The 22,806-nt window shown below is 27.7% G+C and overlaps 1 protein-coding gene across 7 annotated transcripts; it reads left to right on the top strand.

The window, feature by feature from the left end:
* The first annotated feature begins 2,393 nt into the window (after positions 1–2,393).
* On the top strand, positions 2,394–21,103 carry LOC111632353 (GRAM domain-containing protein 2B-like). 7 transcript variants are annotated; one of them, XM_023376764.1, is made up of 13 exons: positions 2,394–2,697; positions 12,686–12,745; positions 15,308–15,474; positions 18,959–19,062; positions 19,134–19,229; positions 19,306–19,383; positions 19,455–19,508; positions 19,891–20,098; positions 20,168–20,210; positions 20,285–20,326; positions 20,400–20,504; positions 20,631–20,736; positions 20,827–21,103. In XM_023376764.1, exons 1-13 carry the CDS (start codon positions 2,645–2,647, stop codon positions 20,920–20,922), a joined length of 1,212 nt encoding a protein of 403 aa, XP_023232532.1. In that variant the 5' UTR covers positions 2,394–2,644; the 3' UTR covers positions 20,923–21,103. The 7 variants fall into 7 exon arrangements, with proteins under 7 accessions (XP_023232532.1, XP_023232531.1, XP_023232534.1 ...); XM_023376763.1 differs by lacking the exon at positions 2,394–2,697 and adding an exon at positions 7,703–7,895; XM_023376766.1 differs by lacking the exon at positions 2,394–2,697 and adding an exon at positions 11,210–11,350.
* Positions 21,104–22,806: the final 1,703 nt, after the last annotated feature.

Raw genomic sequence — 22,806 nt, 5'->3', positions numbered from 1 at the left:
TCAATAAATCTACATTTCGGGTTTTACATCGTATAAATTATATAATAGGCCTATATGTTTAAAATACAGATGTTTTATTCGCATTTCAAATATTCAAGTGTTTGTTATTACTTTAAACATTTTTTTATCGTTATGTACAGCATTATCTAATAGATAAAAATGGCAACGATTTAATATTTTTTTGCATGAAGTAAATTTTTAACGTGTAGGCAAAGAAAAAACTGAAGAATAGTACGATTCAGCAAGAATTACGATTTGTTAAAATTTCAAATATCGATTAATAAACTTTTAAAATATAAATTCATTATTTTGTTCCCCTTCGATTATCATTTTTTTTTGTAGATAAACCTACTGAGTCGACCTAATTTCTTATGTAGAATGGATTCTTCCATTTCACAAATAGTTTTTATGTATTTTTATTGGAATTTTTTGTTAAAATGATCTAATTCGTTTCTATCTCAAGTTGAAATAAGTCGAAAAAGGTTAATTTCAAAATCATTTTGGTCATTCGAGATCCAGATGGTGTAAAAATAACGGGTAAAAACACTTTAGAAGCTATACCTTTAGTTCTGTTGTTAATTTTTTTATCATCCAAATTTCAAAGATTTATTTACGAACAGAAATAAGGATATTGAAAATAAACTATTTTTTCAACGATCATTTAAGCGATCGTTAAATATCAAAATATCAAATTAACGAAATATATTTTCTTATATAAGATATAAATAATATCTTAAATATCAAATTAACGAAATATATTTTAATGAGAATGGAAATTAGATTCGTTTAATAACATTTGTTTTCAAGTATCTTAATGTCAAAAAGTCCATTAAACGTCCTCTACCATATATTCAAAATAGAAGTTTGCGTGGAAAATCTTATTAAATATAAGAGACCTTGGGCAATTTCCGACAGATTTTACAAATATCTAACTCCGAAGCCAAGAAAATGTTTCCTTTATCAGATATTTGACGAGAAATTGTAGGTCTAAAAGTAGGAAAAAACAAGTCGAAGCAGTTTGGGTCATGGCTAAATTCTCAAAATATCCAAATTTATCCTTCAATAGTCGTTCGAATTGTGCAGACAATGATTTAAGGAGAGATAGGAAAGATGGAAAATAGGCTAAGGAAATCTATACATATTTCTGTCAAATAAATTTTAAAATATCATGGTTTTGGATTGCCCATTAGGCACGTGAGAGCCTATGGACCCGGATCTCGGGGTACCAGCTACGATCATTAGTTTATAATATCGTAAAATTATAAAATTATGTAGAGGGGCCTCCCAATCTTCTGTGCCTAGAGGCCCACGAAGGTCATAATCCGTTAATGAATATCTTATTAAAGAATTTTTGTTAAGATACTATTATTATTTATATCGAATTTCTCTTCGCGATTATATTAGTGCCAAAAAAAAAATGAAAGAACTCATTTAATTTGGCAATTAAAGAGAGAGAAACAACATATAAAGTTGGCATTATATTATATAATTAAAATATTCGTGGAATATATCGAATTAACTGCAAAATAAATATTATTTATAAATTCTATATGAATTACTGAGCGCTTTTATAACTTAAGTAATAACTTTTTGAAATTATTTACAACGGATGAATATGCATAATATTTTAGCCTAATTTATATTTTGTATAATAAACAAATATAAATATTTTTCAGCACAAAATGAATTTTAAATTAAATTAAAGTTTGTATGAAATTACACTTTTTAAATGTTATAACAATTATATAAATTAACTACGGTTGTAATAATTGAAATTGTGTCGAATAATTAATATTAATCTTTATAATCAGTTGTAAAATCTCTATTTTAAACCACCAAAATATTAATATTTTATTCGAAATTATAGAATTTTGTCTAAAACAATTTGCCAAATTATATACAGTAGTATAATAGTTTGACAGTATAAAATGTTAGAAGTTCATTTTTTAATTTTAATAATTAAAACTTTTAGAAATTCTTTTGATTTAATGAAAATGTGAAATAATAAATTACGATTTCTAAAACGTTTTTTAAACTTTCAAATAATATTATCATATAATCAAATTTTTAAACTTAAAAAATTAAAATATCATATAAAAAACAAGTTTAAAAGCAAAATATTTTTTTATCCTATTTTATTATTAAAATCAATTTTTAAGCGTGATAATTTAATTTTCATAAATAAAATAGAGTGCTGTATAAAGTTTTATTTGTAATAAAACATTAATTAATATACAATTCATTGAAATTTTCGATGGCATTAAACTTATCTTTACCTGCAAAATAAATATACTTTTATATCTATAAATTTGTGATTATTTGTAGTTTACAAATTTTCATTTTATGTTTATCGAAGTCTAAAGTACATAATTTATCACGATGAAGTTTAGTTTAGATCACTCCACCTCCAAAAACGGAAAGATCGCGCGATATTGCTAGAAAATAGTAAGGATCAAGGAGAAGTTGGATAAAACTTTAAAAGGGCAAAGGTTATATTGTGAATCATGGAAATCTGATAAGAAACCCTCTTAAGTCGAATAATCTTTGGATAAAAATGCTGACATTAAGGTTAACTTATAGTGTGTTTGCTTTCGTGTATGCCTTTGCAAATTATATCGAATCGTAATAAGTTAATGGTAATAATATGAGAGAATATCCTTTAGCATCTCTAGGACGTGAGTGTTTAACTAAAGTGAGGTGAGTTCATTTTGGCTTTCAGTAGGAAAATTTGCCATTTAATATTGTTTAGAGTAGCTTTCGATAACAAGAAAAAAATAGGAATTTCGGCTGTTGAAAAAAATTGTTTTTTTAATTTTTAATAACATTCAAATTAAAAGGTCTCGCCCTACATCAGCATTCGTGCGTCATAAGCTGAAAACTTTCATATTAATAATAATTAGCAAACTATTTTTAGCGACTTTTCATTTAAATAACCAAGCTTATTTTTTTTNGTTTAATATAAAATAACTGTTATATTAAAGAGCGATATTCAAAGAAATACGTTATCTTCTAGTAAAAAAATCGTTTTACTCGAAGAACACTTAATAATTTAGATGTCATTTATCTTTCCACTAGGAATTTAATCTTTTTATTAAATTAAAAAAAAATCATTGTGTGTAATTCTGTAATTTGAATCGTGTTGAATGATTATCAATAAATCTTTTTCCTTTTTTCATTACGTCTAGAGTATTCTTTTCGACAGTATTATAAAAAATAAAGTATTGTAATTAACCTTCTAACTATTTCTTAATTACTTAATTTACATTTATTCTAGATATAAATTTTAATTATAAACTTGGAATAAGATCTAGAATTAAATAAACGACACGGAGTTAGTTTATTTATATTTATTAAATTTTAAATTTTTTAAAATAATTATTTAAGAGGAATATATAATTGAAATTATCTTGTGATGTGTATTTTATATTTAAATTAACAATTTTAATTATAAATGTATAAATTAGTTATGTAATAATTAAAAACACAACTGTTAACTAATATATTTTATCTTCAACAAATCGTGAATGTTGGGTCAGAGACCTTCATTTGAAAGAGGATTTTAAGGGCCTCTTTACTTTTTTTTCCTGATATAAACTATTGCACAGTGGCATTTTTCCACAGATTTTATCGTCGAGTTATTACCATGGAGTAAAAATAAATTTCATCTTTAAAAACTTATCATCATAGAGATTTTAAGTGACATACAAATTTAGATTTTTATATCATTATAACAGAGTTATTGCATTAAGAATTATCTAATAGATAGCAAATTTAAAAATTTATGATGAAATACCTATTTATCTTCATACTTTTAATTAAGGAAGTAAATTGATAGAATTAAAAAAAACAGTTATCATGAAATTGTTTCAAAGTTTTAAAAGCATTTTGTCACTTAAATTTAGTATTAAAATTAGTATTAAAACAATGCTGAATTATCACGATCGGAAATAATAATATAATGATAGTTAAAAGTTCATTTTTCTGGATTGTTTTTCTTGATATTTTCCCAGAAGAAAAAAGTTAACGTTAGTGAGGAGATTGGGTGTCTCTTTAATTGAGAAATATAAGAATATAGAAGCATTAGATCGAATAAATCTATTACATTGGTCAATACAGATTAAAATCTCAGAACATAAATATAAAAAATACGAGCAATTATTTATTGTGACATCGTCACAAAGCAGGGTTGCAATTTTTAATCATATTTTAAATACTGTATATGCTATCCACCTCAAATTACCAGTGTCTTGCCCCTGTATATCATACTTTTCCTTTATCAATAGAGTCGTGCCCGATTATCTATTTAACACCTTTTAGTGGAAAATATTTGAATTGAAATAATACGATTTCCTATGCAAATCAGAAGTTTCTCTATAGTTAATCAGGGCCTCATGCCCCTAAGGTTTCCATCTATGGTTTTGTTTTTGTATATTTAACTCCGTTCTTGAGATTAAGGAACGACAGACGGACGGACCACAGTGGGAATTTATAGGAACAGAAGAAATTGGAATTGAATTTCAGGCAATTTAACAGGTAAGGTATATTTTAATATTAATAGGCTTAATTTAAAATGTAATGCTATTCGGAATTTTAGTTTTTATATTTAAAGCATTATTTGATAAAATTTGAACGCGATATGATTTTCCTTATATGGTTTATAAATTTTATTGTATATAAATGATTAAACAGCATTTTGTTGTAAAAAAATAAAATCTCACATCTCATATACGATGACACATATTAATTGAGAAATGATACATTTCTCATTAAACTAAATTTTTGCATTAATCTAAATATACATTGTGAAATATTTTATTTACATAAAAACAATTTCATTATCAGTTTTTTAATATCGTATTTTAAATTTTATGTTGAGAAGTATTATGGATTAACATAAAATTTTATGGATGTTTTGCTATTTATTTCAAACAAATAACTTTGCTTTCATAAGTAAACATATTATTTATTTAAATTCTTAATAAATAAAAAACTAAACCAGCCTATGAAATTTCCGTCAGCTAAATGGAGTTGAACTCTTATTTTCTACTGCCGTTTCATAAAAAAATACTTTATTTTTTCTTTAAATACGGTACATAAGTAATCGGAATCCGAGATCGAAGTAAATAAGAGATATCCTCTATTTTGTCGCCTATTTTTAGACTTTTTCTATTTTGAAATTTAAAGTCACGCCTAATCTTTACATAAAGAGTTAAAAACATTTTTAAAGAAATTCATATTTTTTGTATCATTATTTTTTATTTTTACTGTTTTTGCCCCTTCAGCACTAACAGGATTTTTTTTTTCAGGCTTGTAGTAAGTTCGATTAGGCCCAAAATGGAGCAAACAGTTGGTGAGGAACGGGCCCGACATATCAGGACAGATCAAAAACTCCTATGACTAATTCGACTGCACGAATTCGATTCCGGATCCCCCGGAGCGTTAGACCAATACTTCAACCACCTCGGCTATTATTTGTATTATGAATTCATTTTGTAATACTAGTAACGTGAACATTTTAAAGTATAGTCTGTTATATTTATTGCATATTGGCAACGAAAAATAAAGCGATCGTTTTCATAGCAACCTGGAACAATAGCTAAAGTGATCAGGTATAGTTTAACATCGATACAAATTAATAGATGAGTGCTTTGAACTTCAGTCGAATAGATTAGATTACGAAATTAGATTTCGTATAAAAACATGTAACTTTTTACTCTAAATTAAATACAGATTCATAATTTAATTTCCATTCACTTAATTAAAATTCTGTATACGAATCGACTATAATATTAAGTTAGAATGCGATTTTAAAATGTGTTTACCATCGAAGCATCTTTTCTTCGTACAGATTAGAATGAGGAAATGAATCAAAAGTTTAAAATGATCCTTATGTAATTATTAAAATATTTAAGAATAACACCGAAACAATAAATAAAATTTAATACGGTTTTGTTTTAATAATACTCGTGCTAATAATTTATAACATACAAAACATTTTTATCTCTTATTCAACAGTCGTTTTAAGTTTCAAATCTATAAATTATATGTCACCAAAGCATTTTTAAGTTTTCATTAAAATGTTTATTGTTTCATAACATTAGTCTTTGAAAATAATAGAAAAATTAAGATATATTAGTTATGATAACTGACATATAGCGTACAAATATCTAATTTTGTACTGCTAAATTTAATGTACGGTATTACAAACTGCACTTCTGCATTGCACTTGCACCACGACACTTACATACACTTCCGATGGTATTCATTTTTGATTTTCTTATTGTTTAACATAAGAAATTTCACGATGTAGTTTGCCATTTGATGAAAGTCGGGTGAATGAGACAATAAACATGTCGTTAACCCGAAACCAAACTTTCAGAATGCTCGTAGCAAAAAGTCTTTCATTTTTTCCTCGTGTTTGCTAATATTTAGTAAAGAATAAAACAAATATCAGTCTGTCGTATTCGTACAATTATTGAATTTACATTTAAAAAGTATAGATATAACATTGACATATTCAGCGGTCAAGAGTAATCCTCGTTGGCATTTAACATAGTCTATTTTCTGTTATTTAACTAACAATTCGCGTGTGTGATGAAAACCAACTGCGTGTCCTTACGATTCCTATTAGAAAATATTTGTTTACTCGATCAATATACTAAAAATATTTAATTTTGTCTATGTTTTTAATTTAATTAACATCTTTAAAAAATAAATTCCTGGAGTTTTGTATATTTGGCGAATTTTCGATATTTTTATCCGTTTTATAAAATTAAAATTTACAATTTTTAAGTGAAATTACTTATTTGTGTATTTAGCGTAAGTATTCATGTAGAAATTTGTATTTTTTTCGTAATCATTCTGGTAATAAGGTATTAAACTTAACCAGAAGATTAAAAAAACTTCGGCTTAAAATAGTCTTCCGGGATATAAGGAAATATTATTGTCTTAATTTTTAAAATCGATCAAACTTCCGCGATGAGGCTACTATTGACTCAATATTTAAACTTTTTTTGTATTTCACAACTTCGAATTTTTTAAAAAATTTAATAATTTTGCGAAATTGTTGGATAAAATACGAATATTATATTTCATACGAGATCTTTACACTTTAATCTGCAATGTTTATTAAAAAGAGATTTTAAAATGCTCATTTTGGTTGAAACCTAACATAAATATTTATTCGTATTGGCGCATTGTCTAACATAAATATCAATATTTTAATGATAGAAATGATATAAATTCGTAATAGACGTAAAATTCCTAAAATATGATTCTAAAAACAATACGATAGATGAAATTTCACAATGATTCTAATATGAAAATAGATCTACCTTTGTAATTTGTTCACAAAAGCAGACTTATTTATACACATTTTAAATATAAAAATCCATGCCTGAGCATAAATATTTAATTTATATTTGTAGACAATTCTTATACCTTGTTTTCAAACTTAAAATTTCATGTTTTAACAATATTCAATTTACAAAATAGAAAATTGAATTAGATTTCCTGGTATTAAATTAAAGTTTCGACATCAAAATAATATATACAGTATATTATGTTTAAAAATTGTGATGTAATTTATTTTAAAACTAAAATTACATAAACATTCCATTCGACTTCCTTCACTTAAAATAAGGGCACTGCCGTCCAATGAAGTGTGCTTATGCATGAAAGATTTTCATTAAATCAGGAAGAAACGAAAATTATCAGTCAGTAGTACTTGTGTAGCATTTATCAAAGTTTGCCTAATTTATCTACGTATCTAGGCAATTATCATCATCATGACAGCATATTTCGCTATAGACGTTCATCTCGTTTAATAATTTATGAATGGCTCCTATAAAAAAGCAACTTTCGTTGAGCACATCTGCTTTACCTACTAATAGAAAGTAAGTAAAGTATTTTAAAATACAGTATTTAAGTATAGAAAGAATTTAAAATAAGTCACTTTAATAAATTCCGATAAGAAAATTAAATAAGTTTTAATTTAAGGTTAAAAGTCATCTCAATAAATCTACATTTCGGGTTTTACATCGTATAAATTATATAATAGGCCTATATGTTTAAAATACAGATGTTTTATTCGCATTTCAAATATTCAAGTGTTTGTTATTACTTTAAACATTTTTTTATCGTTATGTACAGCATTATCTAATAGATAAAAATGGCAACGATTTAATATTTTTTTGCATGAAGTAAATTTTTAACGTGTAGGCAAAGAAAAAACTGAAGAATAGTACGATTCAGCAAGAATTACGATTTGTTAAAATTTCAAATATCGATTAATAAACTTTTAAAATATAAATTCATTATTTTGTTCCCCTTCGATTATCATTTTTTTTTGTAGATAAACCTACTGAGTCGACCTAATTTCTTATGTAGAATGGATTCTTCCGTTTCACAAATAGTTTTTATGTATTTTTATTGGAATTTTTTGTTAAAATGATCTAATTCGTTTCTATCTCAAGTTGAAATAAGTCGAAAAAGGTTAATTTCAAAATCATTTTGGTCATTCGAGATCCAGATGGTGTAAAAATAACGGGTAAAAACACTTTAGAAGCTATACCTTTAGTTCTGTTGTTAATTTTTTTATCATCCAAATTTCAAAGATTTATTTACGAACAGAAATAAGGATATTGAAAATAAACTATTTTTTCAACGATCATTTAAGCGATCGTTAAATATCAAAATATCAAATTAACGAAATATATTTTCTTATATAAGATATAAATAATATCTTAAATATCAAATTAACGAAATATATTTTAATGAGAATGGAAATTAGATTCGTTTAATAACATTTGTTTTCAAGTATCTTAATGTCAAAAAGTCCATTAAACGTCCTCTACCATATATTCAAAATAGAAGTTTGCGTGGAAAATCTTATTAAATATAAGAGACCTTGGGCAATTTCCGACAGATTTTACAAATATCTAACTCCGAAGCCAAGAAAATGTTTCCTTTATCAGATATTTGACGAGAAATTGTAGGTCTAAAAGTAGGAAAAAACAAGTCGAAGCAGTTTGGGTCATGGCTAAATTCTCAAAATATCCAAATTTATCCTTCAATAGTCGTTCGAATTGTGCAGACAATGATTTAAGGAGAGATAGGAAAGATGGAAAATAGGCTAAGGAAATCTATACATATTTCTGTCAAATAAATTTTAAAATATCATGGTTTTGGATTGCCCATTAGGCACGTGAGAGCCTATGGACCCGGATCTCGGGGTACCAGCTACGATCATTAGTTTATAATATCGTAAAATTATAAAATTATGTAGAGGGGCCTCCCAATCTTCTGTGCCTAGAGGCCCACGAAGGTCATAATCCGTTAATGAATATCTTATTAAAGAATTTTTGTTAAGATACTATTATTATTTATATCGAATTTCTCTTCGCGATTATATTAGTGCCAAAAAAAAATGAAAGAACTCATTTAATTTGGCAATTAAAGAGAGAGAAACAACATATAAAGTTGGCATTATATTATGTNTATATATTTATTTATTTATTTATTTATTTATTTATTTATATAGCTGATTTAAAATGATTTAAAATATGGGATGTAAATTTTATTTATATTCATCCCATATTTTAAATTAAATAAATAAAAACATTATGAGTTTATCTGTTATATTTAGCTTTTCGAATTATTTTATTTGCTCAATTTCATTCAAATTCCCTATATTCCTTTTGTAAGTCTATCGAAGTTCTGTTTGTTGTACAGTAGTCTCATAGGCTTTGTGCATTAAAAGCAAAAAACGACTAACTGATTTCTTTTCTCTTTATTATTACTTTTCCTAGCAAAATAGAAATTCCCTTACAAGAGCGTTTCACTCTGTTGGGTGCTCTATGTCACAACAGAGCGTGCATCGCGTCAGCATTCCTACTTTTTTCATGTTCTGTTTAAAGGTTATTGAAGCGAACTGCCACTGAGAGAAAGTACTTGAATTTGAATCTGAACTTTATTCCAATTGAGTGATGTTCTGCACTATCTTTTCACTTATTTGGTTTTACTATTTAAAAATGTATACATCTGTACAATTACAATTTTTTTCTTTCTTTCTTTATATTCTTTTAACTTTCTTAATGATAACTTTTTGAAAAAGTGATGCATACTACATTAAAAATATAATTTCTCGACTTTTATGAGAATATAATGTGATTTTATGTTATTTTTTCTATCCTTATCGATTTATTTTTTCCTTCGCTAATATTTTAATGTTTTTAAAATAAAATACATGTATAATAATTTCTCGAGAATTGCAAAATTATTTTTTCTTCTAGTTAAAATAAAATGTAATAATAATCAATTTGAAAAATAACATTATTTGGCGTTTCAAATTAAATCCTTATGTAAAAATATAGAATTATATAAAGATAATTCGAATACATAAAAAATAAAATCGTACTGTACTTAAAATATTACGTAAATTTTTTTAAAAAAGATATTTTGAATAATTCTGAAATTAAAAATTGATTTTTAAAACAAATTTTAATTTATTTATAGTATCTAAAGTATAATGTTTTCTTTTTGACTTATATATTTAGCGATTATTTGCAAGAATTTGACTTACTTTTAAGTCAAATTTTTGCAAATAATCGCTAAATTCTTATAATTACATTTGATATAATCATGCTATAATTTATGCGAAAGTATAAATAAAAACAATGATATAATTATATTTTGTTACAATGATGATATAGACCTAAACAAACCGATTATGTATCATGATATTCATAAATGTATAAATGAGAACAAGATACAAAAAATATAATATAATATAATTTATTCTTTATATATGTCAAATATTTAATAAACTAATTATAATTTCTAATTTTTTTACATTCACTATAAAAGAAAATAAGTAAATATTTGTATGTGATCACACGCTAACATTTGCTAACTACCCTACTTTTAACATTTTTCTGTTACTTGTTACCTAAGTTACGGCTAATAACATTTTCATTTTAAAACGCAAAAATTAAAAAAAAAAAACTTAATTTAGAAATACGTTATTTAATTATATGCTTTAAAAATTATCTTTATAGTCTACAAAATGCATTCCTCGTAAGGAAAGAAAAAACCATATCTCATTAAAACCTTCAAATATAAAAATAATATTATAGGAACGCAAAAATTAAAAAAAAAAGTAACGCGACAACTTCTATGAGCACATAAATGACAAGGTTTAGTGCAGGAGCCAATTGGTCGTTACATTTGTTTAGTCACGTGACGGGTGTTGTGTCGTAGTTTCCATAGTTACCAACTAGTGTATCCCGAGACAATCGGAGACAGCTGTACTGCTCCTCGCTTATGACTTCAAATGGATGGGTCATAAAGGGTAAAGGTATTTTTTCTTAATATCTAGAGTAAATACTAACGTAGGAATAATTTTACGTAAATCGGACGGTGTTAATTATTCAAACTTTATCTATTTAGAGCAGCTTTAGATAGTATACACGTGTATAGTATGAGACGGTAATTTATTAAATACGCTGAACAAATAACTATAGTTGATGTAATAAATTACATTTTTACGGTTTTATCCAGTTTATTTCGATAATATTATCTCGAAATCGATTATGTTATTTACTCAATTATGGGTTAAGGTTTGCTGGAAAGTATGTCTCGACAGAAAAACCCAAAATGTCTAGATATACCAGCTCTACTTACATATAAATAATAGTACTAGTCTCGAGATACGAAATTATTAGATAAAACTAGAAATATAAACCGTGGAGAAGTTTCAAATTTTATGACGTCGATTGATGCAAAATTGTAAGAAATTTCGTTACGACAATTATTCAGAAATTACGAAAAAATAACAAAAAATCGAAAACGAAACAGTCAAAAACGTAACGCCGTTTAATTTCCGCCGGTTAAACTTGAAGATAATTTGCCTATTAATATTCTATTTGAATTATGGAAATGACTCTAATTTTAAAAATTTGCACGGGTTATCCGTACAAATTTCTAAAATTGCACGTTTTAAGTATAATTTCTAAACCGAAATTTAACCTAGAAATTGAATATCACATCTTAAGTAACTTAAGCTTAGATACTTGAAATGATTTCAGACGAATACAATACATTTCGAGACGAATATCGATAATGCTATTATGGATAGACGAGAAACAGTAACTATGTTGAGAGCTTTCTTTCTTTTACAAATTTCAAGATCTATCAAAGATAAGAGAATTTATGAATTCAGGTTAAAGCTCTTAATTATAACTCTAGTTTAAAAACATATTTACTACATTAAAACTATTTTCTTGCGATAATAAATCAAGTTAATGAACACACCCCCTCGAAAAACTCTTATACCGGATACTTACATAAAATTGATTTATCATTGTGTTATAAATTTACGATTGTTTACGCACCTAAAGATAAGATTACCAAAAACGAAATTTAAATAGTTTTAATTTTTACCAACGCATTGAATGGCAACACGTAAAAAAATCTATAATAGGTTATGCCAACTAGGTACAGGTAGGTCTATAACAGTCAAGACATATCTATACGAGGAAAATAATAGTTGATTAATAGATAAACTTTGGCATTTCTGAAGGTTTCAAACACAATATTTTCAAGGATTTAATGGATTTTTGTGTTGTTTTTAGTTGATTAATTATTTATACGAATGACAAAAATTATTTTCTTAAACTTTTTACAGCTTTATAGACTTCGAATACCCGAATCGAAAACTAAAGAAAAAGAGCAAAAGCAATCAATGGTGAGTTGAGTTTTTTTTTTAATTTATTTCGTATGGTATCCAAGAAAGTTTTGTCACGATTAAAATATCGATTTTTTTTAGCAATAGAAGTAGGTAATTAGTTGCTGCAAAACTTTCTTATATTAAAAAAATGATAATTCCGTAAAGATAATGAATGCGGTTCTTTTCTGGTATGAATTAAAGAGTGACTTCCATAATAGCTAAAAGTCAATGGTCTCCAATATTAAAATGGGTGATGTATTATCTTGGTTGTGGTCCACGCCTTAATAAAATGAGGTAAATATTTCCTCTCGAAAATTAGTAGATTCTTTGCGTGACTCCGACAAACGCTGCTTAAAGTAGCAAATTTTCACGTAACCAATTGATTAAAAAAAACTCGTCCGTGGACTAAAACGTCCTTATCGCTAGGGAAATGAAAATTTATCGTGCAAATTTCCATTTCTTTACAGATAAAACGAAAAGCTTCTCTCACGTTAAAAAATAATTCGTAGTTTCATCTTCTATAATCGGAATAAATTATAAATAAGTAACCGAAAGAAAAAAAGTATGGCAACGAACAAACAGGTTCTCTCTATATCGCCATCCCTTAATCTGTAATGGGTCCTCCCAGTTTAGTGCCATCTGGCGAGCATCTCGGCCGTCAATTGTTCTCCCTCATCTTTAGTAGATCGGTAGATACTTGATAATTTGCTTTTCATCCAGACATAGAAAGATTATGATACTTTAATTAAAGTTTTTTATGGCCGAATTAATTAAGGGTAAGTTACGTTTTATCGTATCCATGTCGTTTAAATCTGTGTTTGTTTTTATAGGCGTGGATATTCCGATAGATAATATATTATCATCTGCGATATCGTCCACTTATAAATAGCTAAAACCGTTGATTTAATGAGAATTTCGTTTTATTTTAATTAGAAAAAAAATAAATATTTATGTAAATAGTTTTATTATACAAACGGATCTATTTAATCTTTAATTATGTTAATAATCGATATTTATTTGATGCGATGTTTTATTATGATGTAAGGAGTGGCTTCACTGTCTAGCATCTTCTAATTCCGAGAAAGATGCTGTTATCTTGACGTCTCATCCTCTTTTTATATTTTATATTTCAAATTCTCTCCTTGAACTAGGTTGGTGGCATTTTAAAGCAATATTTTATGATGCTTGATTTATCGGTTTTGTAAAGTGAAGCGGATTGAATGACTCAACGGTTTCTCCCTATAATTATCATTAGTTATCATTTTTAAGACTTTCTAATTTAAGTGAATTATCATTCGAAAACTCTTATTTATTCTATTTAAAATTATATTCGTCTGTATGAAAATTGGATGTTTCTTTCTGTCATTTAAACGAAACCACTTTTTACCAACACCTCCACACGTTCTACGCATCATTAGCTTCATCCTAATTTATTAAACTGCAGAAAGATAGTTACATTACTTTCAATAATCGTCTTTTGTACAGATGTTTAAAATTATACGTCTTAACCTACTTTTGTTTGATTTTATCTATTAAAAAAAAAAGTAACTTCGCCGCTTAATTACAGTGTCGAACGGAGAAGCGCAGCTACCGACCGACGTCTTTTTAATATAAAATAGCCGTTTAAAATAAATACTTATCGGATTTTCACGCGCAATAGGCGATCTCAAAGATGAAGTATTGTTGTTCTCAAGTTACTATAGTAACTAGTTAGTGATTATAATAAATCACAACACGACACATCTTCCTCCAATGCAATCACCTTGACGTCAAATGGACAGTCAATATTAACTTATGTTTAGCAATTGTTATGTAAGTATCTCACAATAGAATATGAAAATTTTGAAAAAAAGACTAAGGAATCGGTTGTAAGTCTTTCGTTTTTAAAATTATATACAAAATAACTAGCTTTTATTTTTCGATTTTATTTAATTACATTTTCCATTACTTGCAAAAGTTGTTTTGAATTAAAGCGCTTCCTGTAACTGAATATTATAAAGATAACAGTTACAAATATTAGAAATTCCGAACTTTAGTTGGATTTTGAACGTTTTAAGTTATTTGAATGCTTTAGAACGACGTAACATCTACCATTTTACTTCCTGTTAAATGACATTAATTGATCAAAGAGCAAAATTAGGCCAGGCAGGAGAAAGTTTCTAATTTTAGAGAGCAATCAAAGTCGAGATGCGTAATTTTTGTTTCGGTTCATTTCTACTAACGATACAATTTTTTTTATTATTTTTGCAAATTTCATTTCTTATTTCCATTCTCTAAAAATATTGTTGACCTTTATAACTTGTTGGCTCGGACGTCTTTCCAATGATAAATTATCGATGAATCGTCAGGGCGTGGTTTCTTAATATGAACGCAGATTGACCCCAAATTTTTTCTTAAAGTCAAATGTTTTTCTATTATCTTTCTTAAAAAATGACGCACTGTTGTGATTTATTTTATCAACTGTTTTTCAGAATGATGTGGACTAATTCATAGAAACTTTTTTTGCGCTTCAAATTTTATATTCAGAGTACTTAGAAATTGTATTTTATATTTATGGGAAATACAGTTTTTCTTTTTCAGCCTCCAACCGGACAAACGATGTATGAGCATGCCAAGTGTGACGTCAACCACAACAACAACCACAACAACTTCGCTGGTGACGTCACAATCACGACTGCTTCGTACGCATGACAAAAGGTTCCACAGGAGATTTCCTTCAGTAGATCGCAACGAACAGATCCTTAATTGTAAGTTTGATAGTTTACAGACTAAATGCATCCAATAAGATTTCTAGTAACAAAGTCGAGCTTTGTCTTAACTATAAACTTTGCTTGTTGCATCGTAAATTTCAATTTTAAAATTCATTTGACAGAAGCGGACGAAAAAGCTGTTTTTAGCCAAGTCTGTATATGTGAAATTTAAAAATATCCATCGTGTAAAACACTCTTTGTTTATCAATTAAAGTTGAAATATCATCCAAGTAATTGTCACACATAATTTAAGTCCCATAAATATTTATTTGAATGATTTTGTCGCAAATTACATGCATTAGATTAATTAAATCAATAGCCATTTTAGTATCATTGTTCATATATATCTGTACAATGAAATCTAGGTTTACCGAATACTGGATTAAACGGGTACATATCAGATAAACATTCAGTTTCAGCAATGTAATAGGACTATAAATATGTGTTTATCTTGAATAAACGGACATTGCATTCTACGACAACATACAAAAATTTCCTACCCTTCGTATATTCCAAAATCTGTGTAAAGCGGACAATACAATTGTACGCTTTAGTACTATAGTACTGTACTGTACATGTTTCCCAAAAATATCATTTTAAAAATATGCTTCTCTTCCTTGTCATTGTTTCACAGAATTTCATTGTATCCTTAAACTTGTCAGAGGAGGTTTCCATTAGAAATTTTAGATAATACTCCTGAAATCAAACATCGGTAAATTAACGTTGCCTTTTTTCCTTTTATAATGGGTTACCGTAAGCCCTCATTTACGCGGACACATCTTCATTTGGGAGTAAAAATTACAGTCTATATACTTTTTGTGAATTTCTTGTTTGTCCGCATTTCCATGAGTCGGATATTTTTATTTGCTCTGGCGGTAACCTACGTAAAAAATCCAGCAACGAGTTGAATGACTTTCCTGGCAAAAAATTAAAATTGTGGTGGCATCATCTGTTATAATATTTTATTTTAAAAACTTTTTATGTTATTAACTATTTCAAAATGGTAGAAAGCTTAATTTTGTGATAGAGATGAATTTTATTAAAAAAATTGTAAACGCTAATAATGAGTAAAATCTTTATTAAGTCCGATCCCAATAGAGATATGACACATGTCCCCCTATATCTTCTACTCCTGACCTTTAACCATCAAAATTCAAAAGCATCAATCCCCCTAATAAACAAACCTCCCTGCAAAATTTCAGAAATTTTCGACAAAAGACACAGGAGTTATGCTTCAAATTGGGTGAACAAAATCGTGCTCTCCACACATATATAAACATCCATATGTACAGAAAAAACCCGACTTTTTCTTTTTGCATTTCTCGATGTTTCAATGATCTCCTGGGTCCAAAAATGTAAAGATCTTGGGGGACATTTTTTGAACGATCGCCGTACTTTCCCTCTGTTAGTCTGTTTATAAGAGAAAGTATAATGGGAAGCTTTATCAATTGATAACAGCGTAGTGTTACATTTAGAATTCAGAAGCTGACTACCCGACTAATTAGTGGTCCAGTGATCCGGGTGAGCCATTCCTCGGGAATTTTTTGTGGTCGTCTCGGATATATCGGAAATCGTCTTCACCATTCAGCTCACCCCATTATTGGCCTGGTCGAAACCACGATGGGTATGGAAACAAAGCCCTGTTAGTAGTCACAGAGCAGAGAGAAGGAAGGAAAAACACCCCAACCAATTATATCGGCAATTGAGTAGCATTTCCACTTTCGAAATCACATGGATAATCAACAGTTTATTCATTTACATGTATTCATCGAAGCAAATATTTATTTGAATCACAATAGTGAATTGTTAAAATAAACCTAGTGATATATGATGAAACAGTGATTAAAAAGTGTGGATGACATACTCAACGGTGTCCCCAGACTATAAAAAAGAGTACGACACAAGCAATAAAAAAGGATACTGTAAAAAAACAACAAAAAAAAGGACATTATGCAAGAAGCTTCAAGCTGTCATTCAACGTGTCTGATCACAAGGTGACACTGATTGCAAACGGGGCTAATTTGGCCTTGAAAACAAGGAAACTTTCTTTATTTTCAAGGCCAAGTTTTGGTAAACATTCGGTAAACTCGTAAGTTTCATTGGACGATGAATAAAATATCGTTCTTTAGTTACTTTTATATTTGCGAATAGGCTAGAAGTTATGGATTTTTTGTTGTTTGTTGATAATGGAATTTGGGGACTCCTTGGGGATTAGGAAAACGGCAACCCATACGAAAAGAGGAATACGTTCTCCAATGTACGAACACACCTGCCTATACTTTCTGTATGCCACTTTTTAAAATTCTTTGCTACTAGGCATTTTGTTAAAGCTTCAAATCACGTTATTAAACGAAATAGTTTAATTGTAACTTATTGAGTAATAAGGCTTTCAAAAGTAAAACTCCCGTAGTTAGATTTTTTCAGGATCTCATGCTTAAGTCTGGACATCGAATTTAAGGTGTCATTATTTTATGTTTTTTCAATATGGTAATTATAAGAAAACAGGCATTAAGAAACTCGGCGAATTTTGAAAAAAGAAAGGGAAGAGGGAAAACAGAAACGGAATGAATTAAATGCGTCATGCAAATTGGCAAATATTTTCCTTGGGAAGTCTGGATAGCATAATCGATGCTGCCGCCTATCTAACTTCCAGTAGTTACAATTTTGAGTCCCCATTTCGTGCCAGATCTTTCATTGTAGATTTTTCTAAATTTTAATTCATTTATTTCATTGTAGATTTTTCTAAATGTTTTAAATTAAAATTTAATTTAAATTTTAATTATAAGTTACTAACTTATAATTAAATTTGGTACAAAATGACACTTAATAGGCTACCTATAGTGCTAAATTATGTTAATTAATTATCGGCTTAAAATGGCCTTTTTACTTCGACAATTCTTTAGATTTCTCTGATTTCTATCCTTATGACACATTCTTTTACAAAATAAAACTTTGTATCAATTATTTAAAAAATTGTCAGGTATTGTAAAATATAAAGCGATTTTTAACAGACATCTGACACCAACGGACAGTCTCCGGATCCAGTGTCCGTTAAACCGAAGTTCTACTGTATTTATTAACAGTGTGACGTGATTTTTAGTAGGGCTTATTTGCAGTGGCGTAGCGTAGTGGGGCGGCAGGGGCTGCCCGCCCCGGGCGGCACTTTTAGGGGCGGCAAAATTTCACAATAAATAATAATAATAATATCTTGTAAAAATTTGAACCATTTCATTTCATATTTTTGTCGCACCTACGATTAGGACCGATTGGACGGAATTTTTCATTACTTATTATGTGACGAAATTGAATTTTAGTCTTTTAAATTGAGATACCTAAATAAGGGGGCGGCGAAATTTTCCTTCGCCCCGGGCGGCTGATACCCACTCTGTGCCACTGCCTAATTGCATATTATTTTGATTATAAGGATACTTTTGGCATTATGAGGTTATTTATATATTTATAAATGTAACTTTTTTGACAGATTATTCATGTGCACTTCTTTCTGATATATTATTGCAAGGCCATTTGTACATCACGGAAAATTATTTTGCATTTCATTCTAATATCTTTGGACACAAAACAAAGGTAAATTTTATATTAGAACTTAAATAAATATGTTTTAAAATAGAATTTTAAGAATTGATATGTTGCGTCAGCTGCTGATTCCTATCAGTGATGTGGTCAAGGTGACAAAAGAAAGAACGGCTCGCATAATTCCTAACGCAGTTGGAGTCTATACAGGAGAAGGAAAGGTGAATTTAAATCTATATTTATAATAAGCAGGAAATCTGGAAGTTATAAATTAAAATTTGATATCAATTTTTGCAGTATATATTTGGTTCATTACTTTCTCGAGATGCAACCTATCGCCTGATGCATCAAATATGGATGAAAACAGCAGATGCGGTAAATTTATGAAAGTAATGATAACACTAATTAGTTTTATAAATTATAAAAATAAAATTAATGTTTTTTAGGGCTTAAGTTTGCCAGACGACACAGAGAGCGATAATTCTTCTCCCGCTCTCCAAGTAAGTTAATTGTGATATAATAGCGAGATTGCGGCTGAAGTTTTCACCTCTAAAACGTGAACTTCGAACGTTTATCTTGGAAGTCTAGAAGTTTGACAATGATATTTGGAACGTCGAGCATGCCCAAAACACAGAAAAATGCAGACGTTTAAGTTGAACAGAAGTTCAACTTAAACGTCTAAGTTAAGTTGAACAGAAGTTCAACTTAAACGTCTGCATTTTTCTGTGTTTTGGGTTAAAATTTTGGCAAACATTGCTTGGAGTTCAGACGTCAGACGTGTACTTCAGCTTGCGGTACAAGTTTGAAGTTTCGACTTGGGCCGCAACCTCTCTATTTAGTGGCATCTTATATTTAATTTATAAACAATCATTTTATCCTTAGAACATTTCTGAAGATGAAGATTCTGCGAGTGGAATATCACTCCAAGTATCGTCCGACGAAGTTACACAGATGATAACCGTATCACAGGAACATCCATCCACTTATTTAGGATCGCATCGTTCTTCTGTGGTGACAGCTGTGGATTCAGGATGCAAAAACGCAGACTTATCAGAATTATCAAGTAAATGTCAGTGGTCTCCAGCTAGAGGTAAGTAATATGAAATTAAATTTTATTATCTAGGAGTTCTTTATATTAAATTAATAAAATATTTTACAGGATATGCAAGAAAAATGGAAGATATTGTTAAAAATATTTCAAGGTAAATACCGATTGTTTTGTACATAACAGCATATTTTATTGAAAATTATCTTATAAAATTTCTGTTTTATTTAGGATGCCTCGAACATCCTTATTGCTTGTAATGTCAACAATGTTGTAAGTAATATTTTTCATTAGATAAAGCAATTATAGTTATTGCCTGTTACTTACAAGTATATATTGTTTATAGATTATTGATACTTTTTTTGTCTGCAAGCATTCTCATGTACAGAATTACTTTAGTTCATCATCGAATCACTGCTGCTGAGCATTATCATCCAGAAGCAGAAGAAAGGTGTCTGATTTTTCTATAAATTAAATTTATAGCCATTGGGAATAAATTAAATCTATTCTTATGATTTATGAATGAAATATGCATAAAAATTTCCCTTAAAAATAAACTTTTCAAAATGTTTTGCAGATTTCATCAATATCTAGAATTACAAAAGGAGCATCAAATAACTCTAACAGAAGAAGTAACTAAACTCACTAATTCGCTTCAACAACGTATTGATCAGTTAACACAAGTAAGTATTAAATTCTTCTTTTTAGAATTTTATTATCGTAATAGTAAATTATTTATATATATATATATATATTCCCAAACCTATTATTAGGTTCGCAAATCTTTAGAAGTACTCTTGACTTCTTCACGCTTATGTGAAAGTCCAGCTAAAAAACAAAGGTATTGGATGGAGCTTTTGTCACCATAAAATGTAAAATTGTTGCAAATATGTGTATATAATTTCTCACAAAGATTCATAGAATATTTTATGTTTATCAAGATATGAGTTCATATAGTTCTATTTTGATGTTAGAATAATTGTAATTAAATAGTTTTGTCCATGTAAATTACACTCTGCAGGTCAGCAAATTAAATGTTTATTTACTGAAGAAAGGTGTGTGTGAATTCATCTCAATTAAATTTCCAAAAGAAAAAAAATATATTATATATATATATTTAATGATCAAAGTATTTCTTTCGGCTTATATTTGTATATCATCTAATGCCACATTATAGCTTGATTAATACAAGCCATTTCAATTTGTGGTGCACTGCTTTATACATACCTGTCGAGGATTTTTTTATTGAAATCTTCTGCACATGGTAAATTTTTCCATTTGTTTTATAAAAACACTTAATGTAATGTTAAACGTTGTAAATAAAGTAATCTGCATAAATAGTTTTGTAATGAATAATAATTATTTATGGAAAAATATTGAACCAGTTCTATATATTTAAATTTTTAAATGCAAATTTGCAAGTGCCATATTTTAAATAATAAATAATACTAATGATTATAATTTAAAACTTAAAAAATTTTTTTATTACTATTCAACCATATTTGAATGCAATATACCACTAAAGTTTTTTGTAATACTTTATTATATTTTATTAATTTGAATTGTTATTTCACTTAAGCATATAAATCTTGATCCAATTGTATATGATATGGAATTAATGGAACAAAAGTATTGAAAATGAGTAAATGGTTAGACTTCAGTTCAAAAATAAGAAGTAAGTGGTATAGTTAGTATGATTTTGAATTGTGTTCACAATTAATAGATCCTAAAATGTAAAAATAGTATTTGATTTAATTTGTCTTGATATGGTAAATTAGAATATTTATTGATCAATTGTAATAAATATAGATGAAAAATAGATTTTCAGCATAATTTGAATATCTGATATCCATAAGAATTTTGTAGAATTCTGATATAAATATTTATTTCATCTACATAATTCTGAATATCTCTTACAATGGATTTACAAATATAAATAAAAGTTATAAAAGTTGGATGACAATTTTATTGTATTTACAAGAACTTAACAAAATGATTAAAAGTAATAATGCATACAGAAGATAAATTAACTGAAAAACATTAGAAATAGCATATTAAATTATTTTTTTCAGTATATATTTTGTGCTCTTGTAAATATATTATCATACGTATAACAATATTATTATATAATTGAAAATTTGAAAAAAAGTGTGACTATGCAATAACATTAAATATGCATAAGGAACTACAATCAAACATCTCCTGATCTATGCAAATGGTGCCAAGAATATATAATGAACAACTTTTGACTTTATAGAAAACAGATATAACTTATTTGATTTATTTTCACTTAGAAATTAAATACTGCATAATGTTTACTTTGTAAATTAACACTGTAACAAGTAAATCAGTTTTCTAAAATTGAACATTGTACAGAAAAGAAATTTGAACTGTAGTTAATGATTATCAATGTTAAATTATTTTTTAAACTAGAATATAACATATAAGTATATGGGAATTTGACTAAAATAATTTAATAAAAATTAATGCAAAGATTATATTTAAATAAGTTTTATTATTAAATTAACTTTTAAAAACTTTTTCTTAATGGATGAAAATGATTACAAATTGTGCTTAAATTATGTCACATTCACAATGATCTAATTTAAATGACATAATTTAAATCAATGATTATTTAGATCAGTGATTTAAATTATGTCATTAAATTATACCTGAATGTGAATCATATTTTATTTAAAGCTTGTTTTTAATTATTTATAATCAAAATAAGTGCTCAACTGAAAATTACTTTG

The sequence above is a fragment of the Centruroides sculpturatus genome, unplaced genomic scaffold (genome assembly GCF_000671375.1).
Source record: "Centruroides sculpturatus isolate CEXI.00-Female unplaced genomic scaffold, Cexi_2.0 scaffold675, whole genome shotgun sequence".
Classification (NCBI taxonomy): domain Eukaryota; kingdom Metazoa; phylum Arthropoda; class Arachnida; order Scorpiones; family Buthidae; genus Centruroides; species Centruroides sculpturatus.
Note: the sequence above shows the minus strand (reverse complement) of the source record. Positions and strands in the feature narration are given on the sequence as shown.

Excerpts from the sequence above, each read along its gene's own strand:
- LOC111632353 (XM_023376763.1), top strand. The coding sequence starts at position 7,837 with ATGGCTCCTATAAAAAAGCAACTTTCGTTGAGCACATCTGCTTTACCT. Across the intron at positions 19,509-19,890 it reads ATTCTTCTCCCGCTCTCCAA|AACATTTCTGAAGATGAAGA; the intron begins GTAAGTTAATTG and ends TTTTATCCTTAG. Across the intron at positions 20,505-20,630 it reads CATCCAGAAGCAGAAGAAAG|ATTTCATCAATATCTAGAAT; the intron begins GTGTCTGATTTT and ends AATGTTTTGCAG.